The sequence below is a fragment of the Rhamphochromis longiceps genome, linkage group LG10 (genome assembly GCF_057381845.1).
Source record: "Rhamphochromis longiceps isolate RC_006_pf linkage group LG10, R_longiceps_female_GT1.1, whole genome shotgun sequence".
NCBI lineage: Eukaryota > Metazoa > Chordata > Actinopteri > Cichliformes > Cichlidae > Rhamphochromis > Rhamphochromis longiceps.
The window spans coordinates 18,466,962-18,493,988 of record NC_140566.1 but is presented as its reverse complement, the minus strand read 5'-3'; the positions used below and the strand labels follow the sequence as shown (position 1 = coordinate 18,493,988).

Genomic DNA, 27,027 nt, shown 5'->3' with positions numbered 1-27,027 from the left:
TCCGTGCTTCCAGGCTCAGAGTTGATGCCTAAAGCTCTATCCACACGTATAGTTGGTGGCATCTGGTGGTTTTTTACCTTGATCATCATCTCATCCTATACGGCCAACTTGGCAGCCTTCCTCACAGTGGAACGAATGGACGCACCCATCGACTCAGCAGATGACCTGGCAAAGCAGACCAGGATTGAATATGGTGCAGTTAGGGATGGATCCACTATGACTTTTTTCAAGGTAAACCTGCTGTAGTGTCTAGTATGAGGCTTTTAGAAATATGTGACGCAATACGTATTACATTATATAATCTGTCTTTCAAGGGCTTTTCTCTCTCTTTATGTTTATATTAAGCTATATGTTTTCCATGGTGACGAACTGAATATGTGGTAATGCTGCTGGAGAGGAAAGTGATTTTTCACACTGAATGCAAACCATAGATATTTGATTTTTGCATCCTTTAAGAAAATGTTTTGTTATCTTTCAGTAAAACTAAGTGCTTGCAAAAGGCTGTTTGTCCATCCATTAATCTTTTTCCATTTCTCTCCAATTCGGGGTTACATGCGGGCAGCAGGCTATACCAACTGTGCAAAAAGCAGGATACACCCAGGACAGGTCACTGTTGGTTAATCACAGGGAGACAAAGAACCATTCATATCTATTGCCAGTTATCCTAATGAGCATGTCTGTAGATTGTGGGAGGAGGCCAGAATCCCCAGAGAAGATCGTCAGCTGGTTGGTGGATTCAAACCCAGGATGTTATTGCTATGGGGTGACAGTTCACCCCATAGCAATAACATCCATAGCAATATTTCATATTTCTTAAAACTATGAGGTTTTAATATATTTAAATACATAACTCAGGAGTCACAGTACCAACCAAAATTAACATCAGCCATTGGGCATAGCCTTAGTGCCTCAACACTAAATTTGTAATTTACCTTTGTCAAAATGAGTTTATTACAGTTTCTCAACATAATTCACGGGAACAGATACTTCTTAAAATCATATAATTTCCTTTCTGTATCATCCTGCATTTTTGCCAAAATTCTGTTATAATGAAATTAAATAAAAATAAATAAATAAATTCTTTCATGGCTGGTGATGTGAATCCATCAAGAAGGATTGTATGATGGGAAATGGAGAAGATGCATATCGAGAATTTGGGAGTGTCTGTGTTGAAGTATACGGTAATTTGTGAGTTCCTATTATATAATGCATTAGTGTACTAGTGTCCTTGGGTGGGCTGTCACTTCCTTGCCTCACAGCTACACTGGCTCTGTGCCTCCTGTGGCTCAGCAGGGGTGATCCATGCACGGCTTTATCCTCCCAGATTGCAGCCAGTGATTATGGCTGCCTCGATAGGAAGAAGCAGGCTGTGTTGATGGCTTGAACAAATTGAATCAGCTGGAGGAGATTTAGAACACAGCTGTCCCATTTTCTCTGACTGAGCAAAGCGAAACACACACTCACACACATCGACTGAGACTCCCGCTGAAACACAGTCCCACACAGCTTGCTTGTTAAACTTGTATGCATTTATGGAAGCGTTGAAATCCAGTTAAGCACATATAACTGCGCTTGTGTAGACACGAACGCACAAAGTCTATTTTAAACACTGTACACTTTTTATTAACTTTTGGCTGCTTTGCTCCTTAGAAATCAAAGATCTCCACTTATGAAAAGATGTGGGCCTTTATGAGCAGCAGGAAGAACACCGCTTTGGTTAAGAACAACAGAGAAGGTATCACCCGCGTCTTGACAACAGACTACGCCATGCTGATGGAGTCCACCAGCATCGAGTACATCAGCCAGAGGAACTGCAACCTCACACAGATTGGGGGTCTCATAGACTCCAAGGGCTATGGAGTAGGAACACCTATTGGTAGGATGAACAAGAAAGATGTTTATGCCTCAACATCATCTTTGTCACCTATCTCCGAATGAAAAGCCCCTGAAAAAGTAAAGAAAAAAGTCATGTAGAGTCACATATTTTGAATTGAGAACTCCTTGTGTTTGACATATTTCACTGCAGCAAGACTCATTTCTTATTAAATAAATATATCAATTAAAGCAAGCCATAGACAATTACTGCATATCTTCAAGCACAACAAATTAAATTCTGATTAAAAGATCCTGGTGGTCTTATTTTACTTGAAAATATTTTTTATAGAAACGTCTGTAAATGAATGTTTTGCATGAGAGATAGAAATTTTTATTTCATTAGGAATTTGCATATTTTTCTCAGGAGTTCAAGTGCAGAGCAGCTACCCTTTATCCTCAAAATGCAAATACCCTTCCATCAGAAAGCTCTGCCAGCTGTAAGGCTTTAGGCCAGTTTGTTAGAATTTGAACTGGAAGCAGGTCAACCTCTGCACTTGATGTCAGGACTGTTGGATGTTTACTCAAGCAATACTTAATATATATCTCTCTTTCTTCTCTTCTCTTATCAAGATGCAAAGGTATTGCAACTGATGTAGGTTTGAAACCCTCCGTCAGAGATTCAGGCTTATTTGATAACAGCAAGCCAACCTGACAAGCCTGTTAATTTTCACTCTGCTGCTCCTGTAGAAAACATTCTGCATTGTTGAAAATATTAAAGGCCACCACAGAATGGAGGAGCATCTGTAGCATAGTATGACAGAGAGGGCCAATAAACAGAAAGCCTCCCTGGGTAGTTAAGTTGGCATTAACTGTTCTTGTACAGGATTTTTCTAATCCAGTCCAGTTTGATGTTGACCTATTATTTCTCTGAATTCAGTTTTACTTCCCTGCTGGCCAAAAAAGCACAAAAATGAGATGTGCATAGAGTGGTAAAAGCAAGAGAAATGACAAAGCATTATCTAGGAAGGCCAGACCAAGACCAGTCTCTCTAAATACTTTTTTTGCTGTTGTAGTGGAGAGTAGTGGTTTAGTGTGTTTGGTAGGATGTTTTTTTCAGAGCACGGGAACTCGGTACATGGTCAGGTTTAGGTTAAAGACATCCTTAAGAGATAAACACAGATGAGCGGCTCACTGCTTTAGGCTAAATCCCTCAGAGCAGAGGTAGCTGTGCCCACGCTGTGCTAAAAAGTTAGTCCATTCAGCGCTTTTCTCAACTGATCAATAGGCTCTGATAGAGTGAAAGTTGTGTATGAGTGTGGAAGTATAGTAGGAAAAGAGGGGGGATGCAGAAAATAACAGGAAATAGTGATTATAGGGTGTAAGAGTTCTTAATACTGTTTAAGAATTCTTAAACCTTATATATATGTATATATATATATATATATATATATATATATATATATATATATATATATATATATATATATATATATATATATATATATATATATATATCACGTTTATTGGCCATGTATATGCACAGACACATACAAGGAATTTGGTTCCGGTAGATGGTGACTCTCAAGCACAGCAATGTATATCTCAACAATCTAAGCAACACAATTCACCCACACACACACGCGCGTGTGTGGATATATCAAAGACTGTCGACTAGTTTTACTCAATAAAAATGTACAAAACTCTGTATACTGCAATGTAAGCTCCAACAAGGCAAAACAACAACAGAAAGGACAAACAAGGAAAAAAGTCTTCTTCCAGAGCTGGTCAACCTGAAAAGCCCAGTGTAGTACAGACAAAATAGTTATTCTGGGAAATCTTGTGTGCAGCCTGTAGCCATGTTCCTTCTTTCTTCGCAAACTAAACACAACTCTTTTGCAGCACTTCTCACAGGCCAAAAGGTGTGACACACTGTTCTCGCACGCAAAAAATACCTTCCAAATTTAGCGGCTGGAGAAAGAAAGATATTGGCAGTGTTTAGTTTTTAGAATTTTTAGTTTCTTGTCATCTCAAACGCGTAGGAAAATAAAATAAAAATGTGCAGAGTCTCATGCAAGTGGTGATTGCCATCATGTTCACATGCATGTGGGTGGAGTTGCAGCTAATTGTTATTATTATTCCTGTTCTGCTAATGAAATTATGGTGAATCAGGTGGAAAATAATCTTCATCACTTAGTATTACAGACTTAGATCACTCAGATAAATTCTGCTTTAACATGAGAATGTGCCCTCCCCATCACATAGGAATGATTTTTTTAAAAGGGCAGACGAAGCACATGCAGGACATGTTTTGACTTGCATGTGACATATTTTTTTTGCATGTTATGTCTGCAAGGTTATGACTGAGTCTTATGTCACATAAAAGTAAGGCTCCAGTTCTGGGGACTGTTGCTGTTTCTGAAAAAAAAAAATACTACTTCAGAAAAACACAATAAATATTTATATCCAATTTAATAGCATGGATATTTAATGCTAGATAATGGTATTCGTCAACAAATAATAATGAGCAAATAGTGGCATATAAATGTAGTGATGTAAACTGTAAAGATTGACTTTAAAAACGTTTTTCTACCCTCCCTCTCACCAGGTTCTCCTTACAGGGATAAAGTGACCATTGCCATCCTTCAGCTCCAGGAGGAAGGGAAGCTGCACATGATGAAAGAGAAGTGGTGGAGAGGAAACGGCTGTCCAGAAGAGGACAACAAGGAAGCCAATGCCTTGGGCGTGGAAAACATTGGCGGTATCTTCATTGTCCTGGCTGCCGGTCTGGTTCTCTCTGTGTTCGTGGCCATTGGAGAGTTCATCTACAAGGCCCGCAGGAACGCCGACATAGAGGAGGTAAGTGAGGTGATGCTATAAACTGCTGTGTGATGATGCGAAATGACCAGATTAAAGGTTACATTTTGCTCTGAGTAGAGGGTTGGGTTTTTTTTCTTTTCTTTTTTTAGAAAAGACCTAGTTTTTCTGTAGATCGTTTAAAAGCAGAAGTGATTAATGTCTGGAAGTATGCACTGACAACGAGCAAAATTTTGTTCATTCCTCATTCTGCGTGTTGGAAGGTATGTTTTTTTGTTGAAATCAATGGCTCATCTGAGTGATATTACTCAAATTAAAATTTGCAATTGCTGCCGGTGTCTTGGCTAGACAGTCATTAGAATGATTTGTGACTTATTGCTTTGACACAGTGAATGCTAGGTTTTGATACAACTAGAAATTGTAGTCAAATAAAACACAAAGGTCTGTGTGGGGTGTTTTTTTTATATACTACAAATATCAGTACTGGATTATCCTTCAGTTCACATGATTTTAATCTTCTTTTTGGAGGTAACAAATATATTTCTCAAGAAAAGCATACCATTTCACACGTAACAAAGGCAGTATTATATCATGAAAGATCAACAATGCCATGCGCATGATTCGTGTTTTCAGTCTGCCTTATTTTTCTTTCTTTCATGTTGTTTCCATATTGTTATTTATTATCAGAATATTTTTTTTCAAGTTTTTCTGTGTTATCTTTTCTCATCCATCCCTTTTTTTTCTTTGCATCAGGCATTTTGTTTCTTTTATGGGGTGCAGTCTCGTCAGTTTCAGCGCCGTGGCTCCACCTCCTCCTCTGGCACTTCCTTATCTACAGATCTAGAGAGTGGCAGGCTACTGGGCGATGACACTGAGTAGCCATGACAACACAAATACAACACATGCTCACTCTTATTGATAGGTTTGTAACCGGGTGTCCTTCTCCCTGCCACTGTTCCCAAAATATGCCAGCATAGCTAAACCTTCAACCTTCAGCGTCACCTAATCCTTAATCATTTCTATAGTTGACCCTTTTTTCCTTCAGCGTGTACCTGCAAAGTGCTTGTTTATTTCCAAAGTGCTCCCACCACCCTCCCTCATGCAGAGCTTAATAAAATTATATAGTTCTCTAGAAACTTAACAGTACAATTTCAGTAGTTGGGTTTACAGTACTTGCAAGTGGTTTCTGTGGCATCGTGCTGGCGTGTCTCCGTGATGACTTGCCCTCCCCTCTCATTTGTATGCTGTTTCTTATCTGTAAGGAGCAAATTAATGATTAGAGCCTTAAAATACAGCCTCCGTTCCAGAAAGCACTCAAAATAGTTGCACATTTTTGGTAATGTGGAGTCTAAAAATCCTAAAAATTCAATATAGCTTTAAATTATAGCAACTAGTTTTACAATGTGCATTAAGTGTGGCACTATAGGGGAGACCGGGGATAGTTGTAATGTGGGTCAGTTGTAAGACTTCCAATTTCTCCAATCAGGGCCAAGTTTCAAATGATGTGATTCATCCTGTACATGCCCGATTCAGTTCTTCTATCACATGTGAAAAATTAGCACATTTTGGCAAACACAGACAATCTAAGAAGATAAATAGTAATTTTTTTAAACTTTATTTCAACGTTTAATAGCATTATCTGCTTTGCAGTTAAACTCATCAAACCTAAATCATGTTATTTGTATGTCTATGGGGATATATTCTGTGTAGGTCTTTAGTGCTAATGTTTTAGCCGTTGGCTGTAATGTTAGCTAGTTCATGGCTATAGGAGTCTGGGTCATTTGTAAAAGAAAAAATCTGGGTTAGTTGTAACAATAATGCAAATGTTACAACTTACCACACTACTACTTTAACTTATATTAAACAAGTTGGGGCAACGACATCAGCAGAGAGGTTCACTGGTCACCTTTGTATATGCGGTTAATGCCATTGGCAACACAATTCCTCCAATGTTTGTGCTCCCACACATACGTTATGCAGACCACTTTGTCAGAGATGGGCAGTAGGAAGTATTGGTAGTGGAAATAAATCAGGATGGGTGCGAGAAACAGATTTCCTCATCTTTCTGAAGCACTATGCAAACCACACCAAGGCCATGAAAAAAAGTATTTCTTCCCATGGACATTGCGACGGAATTGCGATACTGGCGCACAACTACATTTTTTCAGCTTCATTGTTATGTTCAAAAGTTGGTGCAAGAGTTGTAGGTTAGGGGTTAATTGCAACACTTCACTCTTTGTGTTTGAGGCCATACCATGTAATGAGTAATTGTGCTGCAGAGAAAATAGCTGCACTATTTAATAGCAGAGACATGTAAATACTTTGCATTACATTTTGAATCCACCACCTTAAAAGAGCTCCAATTTACAGACAGAAATGTCAAAAATGTTACAACTATCCCCGGTCTTCCCTACTGATGTTTTCTTCACTCTGGTTAAGTACCCTTTCTTTTGGCAGTGTAGTCTCAGTAGACTTTTGTGTATACTCTCAATGCCTTTTGGGAAATCAAAAGATAGGAAAACTCATTTGAATATTTCCTCCTCATTAAGCTCATTAGTAGACTGGTTTGGTTGGCTGAGGTTAGGATAGCAGTGACTGAACAATGTGTTGAGTTAAGATGTCCCTTGACACAAATCCGGGGCCAGAAGTAAAGTCGTCCTTTCATTAATAACTTATATTACTGCAGAGAATTCTCAGCGAGGAAATGATGGATGGTATTGCAGAGGAAAATAATTTTCACTTTATCCCTGGACTGACCTTGTGTTCCTTTTCTTCTCTGAAAGGCAGTATGAGAGTGAATGCAAATATTAACTACTACTGTGAATTAATAACTTTACTACTGTTACAGGGCATACAGTCGGTGCATGCAACTAGTGCATATCCTATAACCTACTTAGTAAATTGATAAGATACTTAAATTATACAAGAATGAACATTGTATTTAATGTATGCATATCCAGTGATAAATTGGTGTTTTCACAAGTAAAGTAAATATAACTTTTTTGTTGTTGTTGTTGTAATCAGGTATGATTTTGTTTTTACAACTAGTCACCAAAAAACTTGAATTGTCAGTTGTTCAGGTCAAAAAAGAAGAAGTTTTTTCTGGTATTCATAGGAAACCCATACTAGATCAAGAAGCCCGAAGCCCAAGGATGGAACAGGAAGGTTTTCTTCTATGTTGTAAAGCTCAGCAGATAAAAACTGGATGACTTTCTGCTGTGAATTATGATTTCATGAGCACGTCATCCAGAGTAGGGCAAAATAAAAGGCAAATAACTGCGATTGAAGATTAATGTGTTCAATGCAATGTACTGTTCTACAGATTCAGATAAGCCTGAGGCTTTTCATTTCAGATGGCCTACTTTTTTATAATTTCAAATGATTACCATACTATAAATCCATAGCTCCCTGCAATAGAATGCACAGCAGACACTGTGCTTTATCTCTGTCAGTAATTGGTTTTCATGATGAGACAACAGAGTTTATAAATGTTTCACAACTCTTTCAGAGAAAATTTACAATATATGTGAGTTTTCCCATTCCTGGTCACCTGACTCAAACCAGTTCTCTAATTCATCTTCACCCAAACTCCTAGTAGCATGTATCTACTGGAAATCAGTTTATTTTGGTGTCTTAACTCCGGCCTTTAATTCTTTATCTCTCTGGCAGTGTGTGTCTTTTAGCGCCGTGATGGAAGACTTGGGGATCTCCCTGCAGTGTTACAAAGGCATCCGGAGGAGGTCACGACCTCACGGCGGTGCGAGGTCCGCTTGCATCTTCTGTCAACCCAAACGTACTTCAAAGAGGGAGGGAGCGAGACGAGATTCCAACACTTAAGCTTTGAATCAGAAAAGAAATGGAAATGCAGAGACTGGTATCTGATCATTTTCCAGTTCTCTTATTTTTTTGTGTGGGCCACCAGCAGCTATGACGTTATTTCCTGAGCACCTGTAGACTGCTTGTGTATGGATAACGCATTAAATACTGTACCGTAAATGTAGTTGACAACACTTTAGCCTTGTATCAACATTAATAATGTTAAAACAGGTGATGACCGCAAGAATGAAATCCCTGTCATAGTGCAAACCATCGATGTTCCCTCATGGCTGTAGTTTGGGTTAAGGCGTCCGCAGAGTTGAATCTGCAGACTTTATAGAACCTCCCATCGTTTAATGACAAAAATTCACTGATTTTAACAATAAAAAGACTTTTGCATTTTTTTAAATGGTTTTAAATGATTTCTTGCTCTCGTTTCTTGCTGGCAGCAGTGTGTGTGCGTTTCTTGTAGGCACACACTGAAGTAGCTTCAGGGAGGATTGCTGAGCCAACGCTGACCTGCGAAAAGAGATAACGACCTCTAAGGAAAGACACAAACACACCTGCTGTTTTATAGCCTTCCAGTACCAGCATCTCAAACATCAATCCTGACACACAGACACACACACAGACTCCTTACAAACACCTGTGATCATGATGTCATCCCGGAGATGGATCAGAAAAAAGAATATAATACAGGGAGAATGGAAGGACAAAGTGAAAAGGACGTTTTATAATGCTGTAAGCTGTAAGGAGGTCAAAGACAAACACAGTTTTTTCCTTCCCTTGAGAGTAACAGTCTTGTTTTTCAATAAGCCTCCTTTTTTTCAGCGTGTCTTTGTCAAATTTGACAACGTGAGGAGAAATCGTGTCTTCCAGGAGTGACAGTAGATCCCAGTGGATGTTTGCATGCCACAATGAGATTTGTTACATTTAAGTACATTTTAAGCTTGACATACACGCTGCAGTAGACCCATCAGCAGATTTAGAATTTACAGCACCAAGCCTCAGACTGAACCATAAAATTAATAAAAGCCTATATTTTGGAAATACAGAATATTCCCATTAGTATTCTTTATAAAAGCTTGGTTTTAGGGATGGAGGCTTATGACAGCTTCATTTAAATTTAATATTGTTTGACTACTGTACACATTCAGTGTGTCTTTATTCCCCTCTCTTACTCAAACAAGAGATGTCTCAACTGACAGGTGAGGATTATGCTGATGAAAATGTTCTTAGGAGCCTCAGCAGTATTATCTCTCAGCATTACTAACTAATTCACGCACCCCTGCTGGAACTCTACTCCTGAGGACACGGTGAAGGATACCAACTTTGACACTTGACACACATCAAACTGATACCCCGGCACAGCACTGATTAACATATGTGACAACAAAGTCTTTACTGACAAATCCAACTCTCATTCCCCTTTTGGTCTGTCCCCACATTACAGTCAAAGCTTCCCCATATCAACTTTTGTTCCTGTCCTCTTGGACTTTTTTTTAAGATCAAAGACTGAATAACCAGCTCTTACCCAACCTGTGTACTTTTCATGACTGTGTCCTCCTTTTACCATTTGAGGCTTTCCGCTCACCTGCCCTGAACTCTAGCTGGGTGTGTGCTCTGTCCACCTTTGTGCCTGAAGCCATCTGCTGTTCCTTTCTTTCAGTTATTGTATAAACATTACTGCAATCGGTTTTAGAGTTAACTCCAGAATATTACAAACCAAATGATAGTAAGGAAGCAATTCCAAGGGGACAGAAACTAAGACAAACTGTTAATGGATCATCTTAAAGTTTAAGTCTTGATAATGTCAGGACATTCAAAACTGACCTTCACTTCCCTGATCTTAGCAGCTAATGCAATGACATTTCAAACAGGACAGAGCACTAAATGCTGTAAATAGCTTATAAATTGTTGGAGTCAGAGGTTTTGTGCTGTCGTTTCTCTCTGTAGACTCTGTATGCTGGTTTGTGTGTATCTTGAGAGAATTCGACCAAGCGTTTCTTAATCTCTTCATGTAATGAGTTTTCTCTTTTTTGGTATTCAGATTAATTCTGGGATTGGGCTCAGTCCAACGTAGCGTTTGGTTGCCCCTAATCTCCTAACCCCATAATTCTTAATCAAAACCAAAGGCAGTATTTTTTTTTTATCATTATCTAATCCATCACGAATGAGGCCATGGATTACAACTCCAACCTTGGCATGCTGCTAAACTGACCGTTATTGCTAAGCCAGGATGTCCTCACCTGACTAATGCTCTGTTGTCTCTGGCTTAAACTCTTCGTCGCAATGATCTCAAAGCACAGAGCTCTCAACCTGGGGAGGTGAAAGAGAGATGTGGAGACATGAAGGGATTGTGGCGTCTGTCTGTTTTTGCTGTCAGTAAGTTTGAAGTTGTGGGGGAAGAAGAAAGCTGTCAGAAAGCCTTCAGAAAACAAATAAAAAAAAGGGTAAATTACAGAGCCTGCTGTTTTCCATTCAATGCCAAAATGGAGAAGTAGAATGCACTTTCTCTAAGGTGGTTTTGAGAGTCTTTAACAAAGAACAGGAAAAACTCAGCAGGACAAAGTTTAAATTTGATTTCATCACATTTCTGGAGAAAAGCTTGTTTCTCACCAATTTAAGTCCTTCAGACCTGTCAGACTTTGTCCATGTATTACAATATAAAGCTCTTAACTGTACATGCAAGTACAGAAGGCCCAAATCTAAATAATGACTGCGGAATAAAAGAGGCACAGACATTTGAGTGCGTCCCATCCATCACAATGTAATGAACAGTCTCTGGGGCTGATAAGGCACATCTCTGTCAACCTTCCTGTCAATGAAGACAAACGAGAGGGAGGAGGACTCTTAGAGGCGCAGAGCATTATTTATCTATCCCCTTCTGTTTCTCCCTCCCTGCGCCTGCCTTTCTCTCCTGCTATGTGAAGTCCTGGCTGCAAAAATCCAGGGTGAATGCTGCCATCTGCTGGTGTGCAGGGGAACTGGGCTTGTGAATAAAAAACTGAAAACTTTTGAAAACCTCTGCAGTTCTTACACGGGACGTTCAGTTATTTATTTATTTTTTCTTAAATAGACTTTGCAGACTCAAGCTTTATCTGGCGCATATTATAAATATGCTGGGATTTATAGTTAGCGTCCGATTTAGGACCCCTCTTTATGCATTTTCAGTAAAGCATTTTACATTTGAAAGCTTCATTAAAAATTGGTTCTCCGGTAAAAACTCTCTATGTCTAAATGGCTTTTTGGCTTTTAAATGGTCCCTATGCTACTGGGTCACAGCACAGATATTTCTAGATACACAGTTTTCCCTTTAATTCTCTGACAACGATGGGATGATGAAACCCCAACTTTTAATTTGTATCTAATACAATAAAAAAAGCATATATCATTCTAAAGCACAATGTAATATTAACTTAACCCTTATCCACTACCAGTATACAAAACATGTTTTGTATACTGTTAGGTATACAGGTATTAGGTGCACCTAAACAGTGTATCACCTAACCCTTTTAGGTTTGAGCTGGAGGCTACTGCAACCCCATAAATCAAAATATAAACACACAAGGATGCCCTGTTTTGTCGTCCACATGAGCTATCATAACACGAGATGCTCGTTCTGAACAACTGCCTCACTGCACAGCTATTGCAAAGCCCAACACCATCCGAGCGGTGTGACCGTGTCACTCATAGCAGTGCCGCAGCTATGGGCATTTTTGCGGGCTAAAGTCATGTCATCTGAGACTTTTAATTGGGCCCGGGCCGCCACAGGGGGACAGCGGACGGCATTCCTCCTCTGCCTGCGCCCTGTGTTGCTCTTCGCTGCGTGGCTCTGTGGATAACGTGCACATGCCTGCGCAAACATGAGCTGCTGGAGTCCCTCTGACTGTCACTAATGTATTGACGCCTTGGCTACGTGCTGGAAAACGTAAACTTTGATAATTACAAAATAATAGAGTTATAGTCTCAAGATAGCGGAGGTAAGCTCTCGAAGAGACAGTGGTGCCATCTTTGCTGGGATTTGCGGATTGACGGCTGAGACGCCTTTCTTCTGAAGAGACCTCAACATTGACCTCACGGGAAGCGGACCGAATCGGTGTTGAGGACTCACACTGCTACCTGATTTAAAACTTTAACACTGACTTTTCTGCGTCGAATTCTTGCTGCTTCAGGTAATAATGACTTGTTGGCACAGACGGTGCATTTCAACTGTTGGGTGCGTGCAGAAGAGGTGCATATTTATGGAATATCCTATAGTCTCCATCACAGTTTTGATTAAATAACGTATAATACGGTTGCATTTAGATGCATCACCTGTGTTGATCTGTCGCCAAAATCGGACCTTCTGTTTCCCTACAGAAGGACGCATTATGGTTTGAAAGAATGTTTCTTTGCAGTAGAAGGTCACTGAGGTGTGTTGGCTGAGACAGTGAGTGTACCAGGGTTAAAGCAGGCAAACGCACTGTTATAAAAAGCCAGTACATTCACTGGAAAGCGGAATGCAAAATCCAGACCTCAGAGCCAGTCTGTCAAAGCTCCCAAATTATTTAATCCCACAGCTACTCCAAATGCATGATGAAACCGACGGCTGTGTGCCTGTATGTGTGTGTGTGTGTGTGTGTGTGTGTGTGTGTGTGTGTGTGTGTGTGTGTGTGTGCTCTGATAGGGCTCCTTTGTAGTGGTTTTAATATCAAAGGGTTTGCTGTACACCTGCTGAGTTCAGTGTTTAGTTTCTCTGGTGAGGTAAAATCACATTAATATGCTGGGATAAAAAAGAGTTTGTGCGTTCCATGGCAGATAGAAAATTTCTAGTTCTACATTCCTGGTCTTACTACCGATTAATCTGCTGATCTGCTGAATAAGCTGAGATGTGGAAACAGTTAAAAAAATTATGCCTTTGAATTTCTTAGACAGAAGGAGACATTTAAAATCAAGAAAATGCAAATTTCACATCATAAAACATTGAAAAGATGGAAACTGCTACATTCATGAAGCTGGAAACTACTTTCAGTTAGAATCTCTGAATTTATTAACAGTCTATTCGGATTTTTTTATTTCTTATTAGCTGATTAACTAACTGTGTCATTGTAGCATCATCACTTGTCTCTCATGGGGTCATTTGGCTTGTGTTAACAGCTTTGTTGTGTGCCTGTGACCTTACAAAGGGATAAATGATCACCTCAACCAGAAGAGTGTCTCCTGATAAATCTGAAGTTAGAATTGCCTTCAGCCTTGATGACAACTCAGGTAAACACACACAAATACATACTGTAGGTGCACACTCATATTATGCTTAGTTCACTGAATTTGGAAAGTTACTTTAAAAATGATAACACGTTACCGATAACTTCTGTTGTCAATGTAAGCAATCTTTTTAATCATTTCAATAATTTAACAGTCACTTTATTTTTTATAACAAATTATTTTAATTTGTGAGAAAACAGAAATAACAACAACTTTCAGATGCTGTAGGCTGTAGTCTAGGTGTTTCCTCAGGTTTGCCACAGATGGTGTGCATGTGGGCCTGTGCAGGTGCTATTCCATCAGGGATGGTTAAATGTGAGTTATACAGCTGTCAAATCAAACCTTACCTTTACCACCCTTACTCTAAAAAATGCTGACTTCATGTATAGACAAAAGTGTGAATCTGTTATAGATTGAGGAGTTACATTATCCTCCAGTACGGTCAGTGCTGTATGTTTCTCCCAAGAGCTTAAAACACACTAAAAAGCAGCATAAGAACAAATATATATCACATTGTCCAAAGCTATGTATCCACAAGGTAAAATAACACAGTTTTATGATGAGCTTATAGTTTCTGGTGCACATCAGTACTTCCAGTGTGTGTGCATTTTCATTGTTTTGAGGTGGTTGCGTGCCTTCCAGTTTTTATGAGCTTGTAACGTGTAACCTCCGTCACAAGTCTGTGAGCACCTCTGTCTCTACTCTCTAAAATGATCAATGCAGATGACACAGAAAATGGCAGGAATTGTGGTTCAGCAGTGCATAGTGGGTATTGATTCTGGAGAGTATGCCAGTGTTATGGTTATCTATCAGCAATTTGTTGTCATTGTACAGACCTCAGTCCAACACTACATTACAAGGGCACTAACTGTGGATGTGCCCTCCACGTGCATTACTGAGTACTATGAGGAGTACTATAAGCTAAGGAAATTTACATCACTCTAATCATAGCAAATGCACACATATGTTCAAATGCTTCGGGTATAGCACTGGCAGGTTGTTTAGACCATTTAGGATTTATTTGATTGGCAGGTGGAGATTAGTAGCAGTTTGGTGCAACAGTTAGCACTGTTTCATTTCACCAAGAAGATCCTGGTTTAGAGACTAGCAGCCTGCTGTGTGAAGTAGGCAAGTAGGTTCTCTCCAGCTTCCCTCCACAGTCCTAAGACATGCTTGCTAGGTTTAATGTTGTGAATGTGACTACCTGTGTTAGCCTTGTGATGGCCTGGCAACCTGCCCAGGATTTAAAGCACCTCTAGCCCAGTTACTGGTGGAATAGGCTCCACCTCCCCCATGACCCTGACTTGGAAAGCAAATTTTCATAGAAAAGGCCAAATGAAAAATTGTCAAAATGTAAGCCTATCTGTCAGCCTAGCTACGATAGCTTTGCTATTTCATTTTTTGGAAGGATTCCTTGCACAGCCAAAAAACTGCAAAGTAATGGTAACATGTTAAATTCTACAAGTACTTGGATTACTGCACCTGTGTAATCACAAAAAATTGAATTAATAAATGTAATCAGTCTACATTTATCTCACGGTAACTGTAAACAGATGTAAATGTTTACTTTGTATTTTTTTATGTAACTGTTAAATTTAACAAACACAACACCAGCTATCGAATGACACACGCACAAATCTGTGTTGCAGTATCCGAAAATGAAGTTAACACATTATTTTGAGGATAGTTACGTATATAGCATTCAACACCAAATAAATCCCGAGGTTCAACTTTCACTGCATTTCCAGTATGTGGGGAACATGTGAATGATACAACCCGCACACCCTGTGACTTTAACTGTCTTCATTCTTCTACACTGTAACTGAGACAGGTGCTCTCTCTATTTCTGTATGACCATAGCATATTAAAGAAAGAAAAAATCACACGCGTTTGTGTATGTGCAGCTGTGTGCTTGCATGCATCTGCATGCGCAAACATATACAAGTCAGCTGATAGTCCGTATAATATTCCATCATTTATTAGTACAAACATAAACAGTTGTCTTTGTCCCTAAGTAACACACACATACAAACACCTACACTACCTATGGTTCTAGGTGCTGTCTGTCAGGATATTTTACTGCAGTGGGGCCAGGCACTGGGACAGCAGCTGCAACTATGCAATGCCAGAGTCGGGTTTCCTCTCTAATACTAACAGTGTCCCGCTGCCTGATTCACTGTTCAGCTTTTAGAACACTGGTCTAAATTTATAAGCAGTTAACAGTTCCAGTCCAGCTCCACCCTCTGATCCCCCCAAATCCCTTGTCTTTCTCTTAGGAAACAAGATGAGGCCACAGAAGAAAGCAGATACTCAAATATGTCTTTCAACAGAGACCGATCGTCTCATGATCATCTGCTTGTAATTCAGTGTCTCTTCCTGAATTATCATTTTTTTCATTATACTATATCAATATCCATTATCATTCATATCCTCCTGATAACTGAGGAAAAATGAATCTTCCCATTGAATGTTTTTTGTGATTTCCTTTCTCTATGGAGCTAAAAGAGGCCACCCAAACGCATGAGATATCAATGGAAAGACCAGAGTGTCCTCTATTTAGTCCATCTTATTAGGATAGCTCAAATAAGTCAAAAGATATAGACCAAAAACAATTGTTTATTACAGAGGACATAAATGAATAGGATGGTTCTCATGAGGATATTATGAGGATAACATATATGGATGGATGGATGAATGGTCACAGAGGTCTTTGCTGTACGTAGGTGTAGCTCTGGAGCTGCTCAGACTCTAAACCTCCAAAGTCCAACTTTGGATCTTCCCTTGGCAATCATGTTGTTGTGTCTTTGAACTCATGTTTCTCAGCAAGGGGGCTAAGAGCTGTGCTCTGTTTGGGGATCATCCCCTAGGCCTTTCATGGCTTCATGCCTGGCATAGTTATAACCCCACACTGTGTCAATTCTAAGCATGAGAACTGTATTTATTCCACATCATAATTGCCCCCATGGTTTTTGGCAGGCCGTCTAATTCTCCTGCTTTTAGAAGGTTGCATCATCCTGGGATTCTCCACATGTGTTCCACAACTCCAGGGGGGCATTACTATCAGGGCAGAAGCTGGGGCAGACAACCTGTCTGTTTCTGTCTGGCTTCCTATTTATCTAAACCACTCGCTGTCTATACATGTGGTCTGTTTGTTCTGCTTACTTTGTTTGCCCTGCTTACTTTGTTTGTCTGCCTGCCACATAGATGTCCCTCTGTATTCTTATCCTGCCTGTCTTTCAACCTGACATCTCATTACTCCTGTTCAGTAAGAGGACGTGGCTCATTTATAAGTGCAGCACTATGTTGCTATGTTGTGGTGTCATACAAGAGACCCATATAGTGTTTCAATTTTGGCCATTTTATGAGCCGGAGGAAAGCCTGTAGAACAAGTGGCACATCCAAGGAAAACACTGTTATCTGTCTTTTTATGGGAAAAGTTATAAAAAGTTATAACTAAAAAAGCAATAACAATAATAATATTGACACATTCTTACTTTACTGGCACTAAATTTAGCCATTAATGTTACCATGCAGAGTTTAAGATTACAAGTTTTCATTCACACTTTCTTTTTTTTTTTTTTAAGAGAGGCCTTATGCTTCAGACTGTCCTTCACCAACAGCAGGTGAAATGATAAACCGTGCATTGTTTGTCTTCAAGGTTTGATCATTTAGAAAGTTCATACAGTTCTTGATTTTGCAGTTGTTGGAAAATTATTAGTTCTGTGCAAATTCCAAGCTTCTGTAGATGAATTATGATAAGACCTGATATATGTGAGTATCAGAAGGAAGGAAATCAGCACTGGGTGACAGTGATCAGTAACAGGAAGAGACTTCTGAGAGAACCGGGCTGGTCCTGCTGTGAACAGCTGGAGATGAGGGGGAAGAAAAGATAGAAAACAGGAACGGTGAGGAATCATGAACAACTGCAGAACAAAATGCAAACTATGGGAGACAGCAGACAAGAAAAGTGTAATCGTAAAAGCAGAGAGGGTGTCTGTCTCCTGAACCCACACTGGGAGCTGGTTCCACAGGAGAGTCCTGATAGCTTGATAGCTGAAGGCTCTGACTCCCATTCTACTTTTAGAAACTCTAGGAACATAAAGTAAGCCTTCATTCTGAGAGCAAAGTAACACAGTACAGTGAGACACTGAAGATATGACAATACGTCATCATTCAGGGATTTCAACAGGATTTTACAGGCTCAACCGAAGGCTTTTCATTGAGGTTTTAGAACAGCCAGATAACAGGTAGTTAAGCCTAAAAGTAGGGTATACGTTTTAGTTTTTCAGCATCACTCTGAGACAAAAATATTTCTAATTTTATCATATTTTCCATGGATAAAGGCAGGTCTAGAGATTTGTTTAAAGTCAAATGACATATTTTGGTCAAAATGACACCAAAGTTGAGCTCATTCATACTTTTACTTTTACTTCAGTGTATTTCAGGTGAAAATGTTGTAGGTTTCGGGCAATTAAAATTATCTGACATCTGCAGTTACCGCGGTTACTTATTTTTAGGATTTTCAGCTAAACGTATAACTTCTCTGAAGAAGCATTTTACATATTGGAATACTAAGCAGTGTAAATTCGCATCACCATCTCAGATTTACATGTGGTATACAGTATGTTAATGCATCATTAATACAGCAATTAGCACTAAATAAAATACACAAAACCTCTGTGCTATTCTGAACAGTTTTTTATCATTTAAATTCTTTTGTTTTTTCAGTTTTCTTTACAGTGTTTTCTGTTTACATCTAGTAGACTCTAGTAGATCTATACTTCTACTAGGTGGCAAAGGTAGTATAATGTTATAAGTTTTATATCATTTGAAAATCTACAATTTCACTGTGACAAGCTTTCTTTTGCTATAAATGAATTGTAACATTATTTTGTAATGTTACAACATTATGTTGCGCAACATTGTAACATTTTTACTCTAATTAATTCTAAATGAAAGATGTCTCAACAGATGTAAAAGATGTGGAGGACCTCTCCCAGACTTTCCCAGATCTTGAACAGCGGCTACAGGTATCTGTTCACCATGCTGCATCCTACAGCAGTACTGATGCATTTGTTTGCAGTACAGCACACAAGAGGATGAATACAGCAGAAAATTCACAAAGCTAAGAATGTATAGCACTGCATGTGGATTTCATTAAATTGCTTTAATCTCACTGTTGTCATTGTTATTTGCTCCATATTGTACAAAGTTACATCTATAAATACTACACAATTTCTCCGACAACATTTTTACTGAGGTAAAAAAAGCAGATCAGAAAATATGTAAAAAATAGAATAGAAAATAAACAACAGTTGAAAAGAAAAAAACATACATTGGACATTGCTGGTTACAAATAAATTGGATACTGCTGGGATTTTCCTTCAAATCTCCATTGTAGTCAGGGAAGCAGTTGAATCTTTAAATATGAACCAACCTGGGTTGTAGTAATCAACCTCTGTAAATTGAAAAAACAAAACAAAAACCCAATTCACTCTTTGCCCTCCCCATACGGTTAGTGTTGTCATTGAATTATCCTTCATCGAGTATCATTGACAGGGGCACATAAATTGTATGTGGAGTACCAAAACAACAAGAGTATCAAATGATAATGGTACCAGACCATTAAATATAGCTTTCAGACAGTGTATTATTACACACTACATACAAAGAAGAGGCTTTGGAAAGTTTGGAAAGTGTTTTCTTGTTTACACAATATACACATATTAAAAGGATAACTTGTGGGACCTTCTGCCTTATTTAAGACAGGATTTTAGTGGTTATAAAAAATAAATTTACTCAAGCTGAAAGAATTAAATTAATCTAATTGGCTGCTAACTAAATGTTCTTCTCAGATATGATGATTTTAAAGCAGATTTACTCTTTTGGACTGTTGTTGAGACAGCCAACAACAAAACTGACGGCTCAAATTCCAAGAAACCGTAAAGGACACGGCGTACCATACTCTGATATGATTCAGAACTAATACTTCATCTCTCTCATGTTGCATGCTTTACATCTTTTATTTCTCTCTGACCTTTTGCAGCCAGTGCCTCCTTGTGTGTCTCTGAGAGAGAGCGTTCAGGTGTACAAGGAACACTGCAGGATGGCAAGAGAGTTCCACCAGGTCAAAAATGAGATTGCTGTGCTCGAGGATCGCAAGTAAGGCACTAGTACAGTCGCTTCCATGTTAATCGCAGCAACCCTTTTAAGCCATGTTAAAATACAAAGTCGAAGCTCCTTGTGACAGGGAGCTTCGACTTTGCGCAGCGTATCTCACTCCAAATTAGAGTGCCAGGACGTGTACTACTGAGGTCGAATTATTGCTTAAATCTCTCCGAACTCTCCAAAGATTTAGGAGTTCAATTCCCACTATAGCATTACATTCACTAAAAATAGAACTGCAAAGTATTTTGGATCAACATGTCCACCAGATGGCACAGTTAATAGCCTGTATACAGTATTTTGCATGGAAACCATCAAGAGCATTTCCCTTAACATGTTGTTTTAAAGGGTGATAATTTAAGACTTTCAGGTGTATATTTCCATTTTTGTTTTTTAATTTAATTCTTTCTAATTTTGTTAGAAACAACATCAAGCACATGCGAAAATTACAGTGTGCTAGGTTTCTTTGATTAGTTCAGAATCATCTACTGGGAGGATATTACATAAAGTGCAGCTCTGGTCAGGTTTAATTGAACAAGAACTATTGTAAGCTTTAATACACAAACTCATTGTATGTTGGCATAAAAGTGGGGATGTGTTACACGCACGCAGTTGACAATGCACCCTGTGTCCCCAGCAGCTGCGGGTAGTTTTAGCAGTGGGATTTTCATGGGCCTTACTCTTACCCCACCACCACACCTACATACACACACAGACATGCACTGACACAACCGAAACCACTTCACAGTTCCTAAATAGAGAACAGCATGCAGACTCCGACTTAGCCTTGAATCTAGACGAGGTGGGTAAGGCTGGTAGAAACTCCTGTTTCTTCACGCTAGCAGTCGGAGACATTCACGGTCACATTTATACTACACGACAATCTGCTTTGTAATGCTATACTATAAAATTTGATATGGTGACTTAACTTTAAAAATGTGCACACTGTTGTCCTCAAAAATAAATAAATACCTGCAAAAAATGAGGTGCAAGTTATACTAATTTATTTTGAGTTTGCAGTAAATAAGTTACATGAAAGTAGCGATACACCAAAATAAATGAGCCTGTATACTTCTTTAAGTTAAATACACTTTATACAACCAGCCCTAATTTTAGAAACAAACTCAGAAAGTCAGTCCACATGATCTAGTTTGGTTTAGATAACCAAAAGAACTTAAACACTATATTTACATATTGTGTTTTAAGAGACAGAGATCTCATGTTGGGTTACATTCATGTGTTAGATACAACATGCACATACAGGAAGAACCGGTTTTTAACATACGAGCCACAATCCTGAACATGAGCACTAGCCAGGACTCCTTCAGCTCCACAGTCATGGATGCCTGCTCCACTTAAACCTTCACAATCTTCTAAACCACACAAACATATCCCTAAAAAACAAAATCTAAACCTGAAACAACAACAGTACTTATTCAAACACTACTTATCAAGCTTAATTTTAACATTAACACCCCCATTAGTTCTGTCATTGAAGAAGTTTTAGAATCAGTATATGTCGGCTTTAAAAACTATTGCAAATTAAGCTAAAAGCTTTCATTGACATTAAGTCAGTACTTTGTGTTTACGGCATAAGATTTTCCTGATGTTGAAACTTCTCATTAATAGAAATGTTTTTTTCACCAAAAGGAGGATATGCTTACTCTCTATTCTGAGCATTAAGAGAAATACATCATACAATACTTCCTTTATGGGGAAGTGCACACAGAAAGAGGAGGGCTTGAGACATACAGTGAAGTTTTGCAAGGATGACTACAGGAACAACGCTTTAACACAGTGGGGAGGGATTTTCCAGGACGTACTGCTCCTTTTAGTCATTCTCAGACAAGTACACACTAGTTTGATGGAATTCATATTTCATTTACCTTCCAGTTTCTAGATCATCTCTACGTTCAGTGTTTTTGTTGCCAGTGGATTTAGCCTTATTCCAGTAAGATACACAAAAAGGTTCAAAGTTGGTCAAAGGGAAATACAAGAGTTTACAAAAAGTTCTTTGACTAATATTGGGGCTTTGGTTTTTTGTTGGGTTTTTTTTTTTTGCGTGTGATGAAATCGTGACATGGCAGATTATGCAAGATAGAGGAGCTGACAAAACTGGTTTTATAGCCAATATCTCAGACAGTGTGTGAGATATCGCCCCCTCCCCCCCAATTTTTATAAACTTTGGTACACAAAAGTAACAAACAGATGCTTTAATAATAAGTTTATTTGTATGTATAGCACTTACACATGATTTAAAAGTACTTCACATTTTAGATTAAACTACCCAGTAAGAAAGCGTTCATGTCCCAACATACAAACTCGGTTGACACATACAGTATTGCTTTAGTTCATACACACTACCATACAGACAGGTCAATTGAGATATTAAGCCTTTGTGAAACATCATATTGTAATACTGCAGGAACCATAAGCACTTTGCTCTTTTTATTCAAGCAACAAAGCATCCTAAAAGTTTTGCTTACTAATTCAGATCAATTTTCAGTCTGATTTAGTCTAAGGAACTGAAAAAAAAGAGTGTGGCTGTACATGCTTTCATCATACTTTGCATACTTTCGTACTTGCATCATATTTTCAACCAGTTTCTTTGTTTGTGGCTCACACATTTTGTTCAGGAAATAAATTGTGCAGACCTGTTTTAGAGTGTGATCCAAGACCTCAGTGTATACCAGAGCTTCCCTAATACCAGCATTTCAACAATTTAAAGTCCACTACTACTCTCAGTTAAGTATGCTTCTCACTTAATGCTTTTATCCCATTAAAACTCCTCACTCTACCTGTTGTGGATAATACATATCATTTTTCTTTTTTTTTTCTTTTGTTGCTGTTCTGTAACCTAATAGTAGCTGTAATACAACACTCACATACATTCATAGATGTCAGGGCATTACACGTAGTACCACACTGTACACATAGCATGTCCATGCAGTACTGCTGACAATGTCTTTCAAAGTCCAAAGGCTGTTCGTTTTTTTTTCGCCAAAGGAAGTCAGATCACGCCGTCTAAACCTGCTCTACAGTGTTTCAGTTCGGGTAGCTTTATTGAGGATAGTATTTATATTTGGTTTAGGAGGTTATTGTGAGCCCACATGGACTGGAATAAGCGTTCCAGTGGGCAGAGAAAGATTTTATTTCTGTATACATCATTATGCCTGAAGAAAACATTAGAAAGGGATGAGGTTTTATTGAAAAGAGTAGCTCTCGGAGGTGCCATCAGTATTTTTTATGTTATTTAATAGAATACAAAGGATGGAACAGAGTTTATTTACATCTTCCAAAAAACGGATGCATTCTCCAAATGTAAAAGAAATCTATTAAAAATACATAGGAGCGGGTTTGTGGTAGCCACCATGTTCCTCTACCATATTTGAATACAGTGCCTGGAAAGGACATCTCTCTTCCCGCTCGTGCTGTTTTACATATGTGGCTAGAGACCGGCCACATACGTAGTAGGCAGAGGAGAAGTCAAAGGCATTTGTGTGCCATGCAGGGACATTTGATCCATGCTTGCACCTTCAGACTCAAGATATGACTCATTATACCTATGTTTTATTGTCAGAGGAGTCCCCGTTGTCTCTGTCATAAAGGACAGAGACAACACCACTGGCCTCTTAATAAAATATTATCCTCTTTCTACCTCTTCCTTCCAGCCTAATCTCCCAAATTGAAGTCAAGGCTCTAACACATAAAAACATGCATAAAAATACTTATTTATTCCCAATATTGTCGCAATTACTTATTGTCAGTAGATTAGACAGCTGACAACAGGCTAAACAACAACAGCTGATTATAAGCTAACATTATACCAGCTAATGCTAGGAACTTAAAAAAAAATCACACTTTCCCACCGATAAACAAATTGATTAAACTCTCACATTGTATGAGAATTTATTCACTAAATCCCAGAGTGCAACAAAGTTACGTCCACTTCAAAGACAGTTTCACCAGTCCTGGCTAATAGCAACTAACATTGGCTAACAGAGGCTAACATTAGCAAAAACAGCAGTGTTACTGACAGAAAAATTCAAATATCCACAATAACTCATCTCAGTATGAATGGTCAACAATGAGCTCTGACTCATTGACCTCTATTGGACTCCTTTCACAAAGTTTTACAGCCTTTTCCAGTGTAAATAAATGTGGATGCATTGACAGCTGAAGTAAACAGTGGACTGACAATCTACACAGATAGTTTTTCCTCTATCTACCGAGAACTACCGATATGAGGTACAGGCTCAATTTAATGTTTTGCATCTTTCTTGGCTGATTAAAACATGTTTATCCTAAACCAGCCACATAGCTAGGATTATGACTGCAATCTGAATCCTACTGACATTTAGCAGTGAAAAAATTTACACACTGTAAGTTTAAGTTAATAAACTGTGATCTTTAAAACATTTATTTTGATTTCAATCCATTTCAGTGCCATCATGACCATGAAGTCTTTTTGTTCAGGGAGCCAATAATAATGTACTTATGCACAGATAGATCTTTGATCTGTGGCACATAAGCCTTGGAGCGCTCAACATACTTTGTTATCTGCATTTATACCACTCATCAACAAACTATATTTTCCTATATGTGGAAAATGTTGTGAATAATACACAGTATTTACTTCCACATAAAAATGTTAGTTATTTTTTCAGGTCTGTGAGTGATTTCCCCTCTTGGTCCTTCCTGTGAGTTTGCATTGTTTCTGTGTTTATTTTGGCTTCCCCCCCAAGTAACCAAAAAGCTGAGTACTCGAAAATGCTCATCTGCATGAATTTGAGAAATCTGACTTTTCCATGAACTGGGAACCTTTCCTGGGTATTTCCCTGCCTCAAACCGAGTTTATTCTTGGATGTCAATAACTGGCTGTTAACATTTTCCCATTCATCCATTTAGGCGCAAGTTGCTGGCGGAAATGGTGGAGGATGAGAAGGTTGCCATGGAGATCGCCCATTTGGAGGAGGAGTTTCGGCGTCTGACAGAGGAGAACCGCACCTTGGTCACAGTCCATAAAGAGCGTGCTAAGCAGCTGGAAAGGCTCTGCGTTAACAATCGAACGAGGCAAGACTCCTCGTGACCTCGGCCAGAACCTAAGACCACCAGACTCTAAGCTGACACTAGGGCCAGGAACCAGGAACAAATACTCAGCTAGTGCTCGTTTTACGCAGTCACAGTCTGTGAATCAGCTAATTACACAGAAAGCTGTGGTTTCTATTCATGTCTGAGTCATTTGTTTGAACCACATACATGCAGTTATCAAGTTGTTTTAGTGATTCCACCAAGCTATTACACACTGCCAGTTAACTGGGTACTGCTTTGTCTCTATATGATTATGCATAACCCTCCTGGTTGCCAGTGGAAAATCTAAAAATACAATATTTCCATACATAGTCAGTTGCTGTGACTCTGATATCTGTCTTAGGTCCGGTGGAGACTCAAATGTTTTGTCTGAGATCTGCTGAGGGAGCCAAAGGTGGTACGATGTGGTCCAAGTATTTTATTTAAGGAGTGTTTAACCTCCTCTCCCTCTCTCCTACACCCAGCTCATGGATGAATGTTTCACACACTGTCAAGCATCTGGAAAATATAAGTATTTGTGAAGAACAGAAATATAATGGGTGACTAAGTATTTCACAGTATATGCTGCAACACAACACTGTAAGACTTGTACATTTTCTTTTTTTTCTTTTTTTTTTGAGGTAGTGTATGTAGTAGAAACAGGGAAATGTACAGCATGACGAACTGTTGGTTATTGTCCTCATACAAATAAAATGTGTTTTATTTTGACACTCGCATCAGTTCCCTATTTTCATTTCTCCAAGCCAGTGTTATGTGTGTGTTTTTATGTCCATAGTGATTACAAAGAAAAGGGAACTAGATTGTTTTTTTATGTCAAGATTAGATCATTCTGGAGTTATGAAACTGTCATCTGATTGGCTGGTTTGACTCTTGACAGGCTTCCCTGTTTCTCCAAATCATGTGATATTAGAAACAGCACTTTGTAGTTTTGCACTGCTGTAGCTCCTCCATTCACTGAAGCTGTCCCTTTTGTTTACAGAAAACCCATTGTCTACAGTAACATTCACACCATTGTCTGACGTCATGACTTTTCACCTCCTATCACAGCAATTTCATCAGTATTTTCTTGGCCAGTAAAAGTTGCTGACACATATAATTATATTAGCTATTCAGATACTGTTTGATGCATAATAATGATAATGTGTAATTATATGGGGCAGCGGTGCTCAAACAGGTGCCGTGTGGAACCACTGGAGGATGGAACACAGACAAGTGGGTGAAAAATATGAAGTGAAACTAATGTGATTTTTTTTTGGGGGGGGGGGGGATAATAACCAAACAACATTTTGCTGACTGGATCTTCTTCTCTTTTTTTGCAAATGATTCATGGAAATTGTTGTGTGTGTGTGTGTGTGTGTGTGTGTGTGTGTGTGTGTGTGTGTGTGTGTGTGTGTGTGTGTGTGTGTGTGTGTGTGTGTGAGAGAATTGGGCACTGAAGAAAAAAACTTAAGAAACCCTCCTCTAAGACATATCACAATAAGGGTGCAGAGTATTTTACACCAAACATAAAGCCTACCATAAACTAGTAAAAAGTAGATTTAAAGTCATTCATAAAAACACCCAACAGGAGTGGAGTGTAAAACACAAGGCGTGTGGTGATGCTTAAAGTAGAGCCATGTAACTTCAATGATGAAAATAAAATGCAATGCAATAGGCACAGCTGTGACAACTGCACATGTGATGTGACAATAAAAAGTGATTTGATTTGATTTGATTTTGATTTGTTCAGTTCCTGTACCCCTGCCAGCAAAGGTTTTCTGTGCCTCTCTCTGGTACAGACGCATTTGCACTGAGCTCACACAAACACTTGGTGCTTTTAAAAACTGCAGCTATGAAGCAACACGGACCTGCTGGGAAACAATAACCGTCAGATTAGTCCCTCCTCCCCTTTTTTTCACCAAGAGGTGTTTGTCTTTACGCTTTATTTTTTCTACAACAACCGCGTCTCATAATTCACTGTGTATGCAAATGGTTGAGTAACTCCAGGTAACCTTCAAGCCAAAGATACACACGGAAAACAATATCCTGTTTAAACACGAGCTTCGCTTCCCAGCCTGCCCCTTAATCTGTGAATTGTCC

General features: G+C 38.9%; 2 protein-coding genes across 6 annotated transcripts in view; both read left to right on the top strand.

The window, feature by feature from the left end:
• grik1a (glutamate receptor, ionotropic, kainate 1a) overlaps positions 1-8,879 on the top strand; it is a 36,678-nt gene extending 27,799 nt beyond the window's left edge. The window contains exons 13-17 of one of the 2 annotated variants that reach the window (XM_085420692.1): positions 14-231; positions 1,651-1,876; positions 4,421-4,671; positions 5,383-5,551; positions 8,299-8,437. In XM_085420692.1, the coding sequence (XP_085276818.1) occupies positions 14-231; positions 1,651-1,876; positions 4,421-4,671; positions 5,383-5,508 (821 nt within the window). In that variant the 3' untranslated portion in view covers positions 5,509-5,551; positions 8,299-8,437. Of the gene's footprint in view, positions 1-13; positions 232-1,650; positions 1,877-4,420; positions 4,672-5,382; positions 5,552-8,298 lie in introns of both variants that reach the window. The other variant, XM_085420691.1, reaches the window with a different exon arrangement.
• A 3,198-nt stretch (positions 8,880-12,077) lies between these two features.
• On the top strand, positions 12,078-25,639 carry map3k7cl (map3k7 C-terminal like). Of its 4 annotated transcripts, none has more exons than XM_085420688.1 (5): positions 12,078-12,620; positions 13,614-13,695; positions 18,652-18,722; positions 19,739-19,854; positions 24,766-25,639. In XM_085420688.1, the coding sequence occupies exons 2-5, from the start codon at positions 13,620-13,622 to the stop codon at positions 24,944-24,946; spliced, it is 444 nt and encodes a 147-aa protein (XP_085276814.1). In that variant the 5' UTR covers positions 12,078-12,620; positions 13,614-13,619; the 3' UTR covers positions 24,947-25,639. The 4 variants fall into 4 exon arrangements, with proteins under 4 accessions (XP_085276814.1, XP_085276813.1, XP_085276816.1 ...); XM_085420687.1 differs by having other exon boundaries at positions 12,080-12,620; positions 13,585-13,695; XM_085420690.1 differs by having other exon boundaries at positions 12,081-12,620; positions 18,664-18,722.
• Positions 25,640-27,027: the final 1,388 nt, after the last annotated feature.

Excerpts from the sequence above, each read along its gene's own strand:
- map3k7cl (XM_085420688.1), top strand. The coding sequence starts at position 13,620 with ATGATCACCTCAACCAGAAGAGTGTCTCCTGATAAATCTGAAGTTAGA. Across the intron at positions 13,696-18,651 it reads CAGCCTTGATGACAACTCAG|ATGTCTCAACAGATGTAAAA; the intron begins GTAAACACACAC and ends TCTAAATGAAAG. Across the intron at positions 19,855-24,765 it reads GCTGTGCTCGAGGATCGCAA|GCGCAAGTTGCTGGCGGAAA; the intron begins GTAAGGCACTAG and ends TCATCCATTTAG.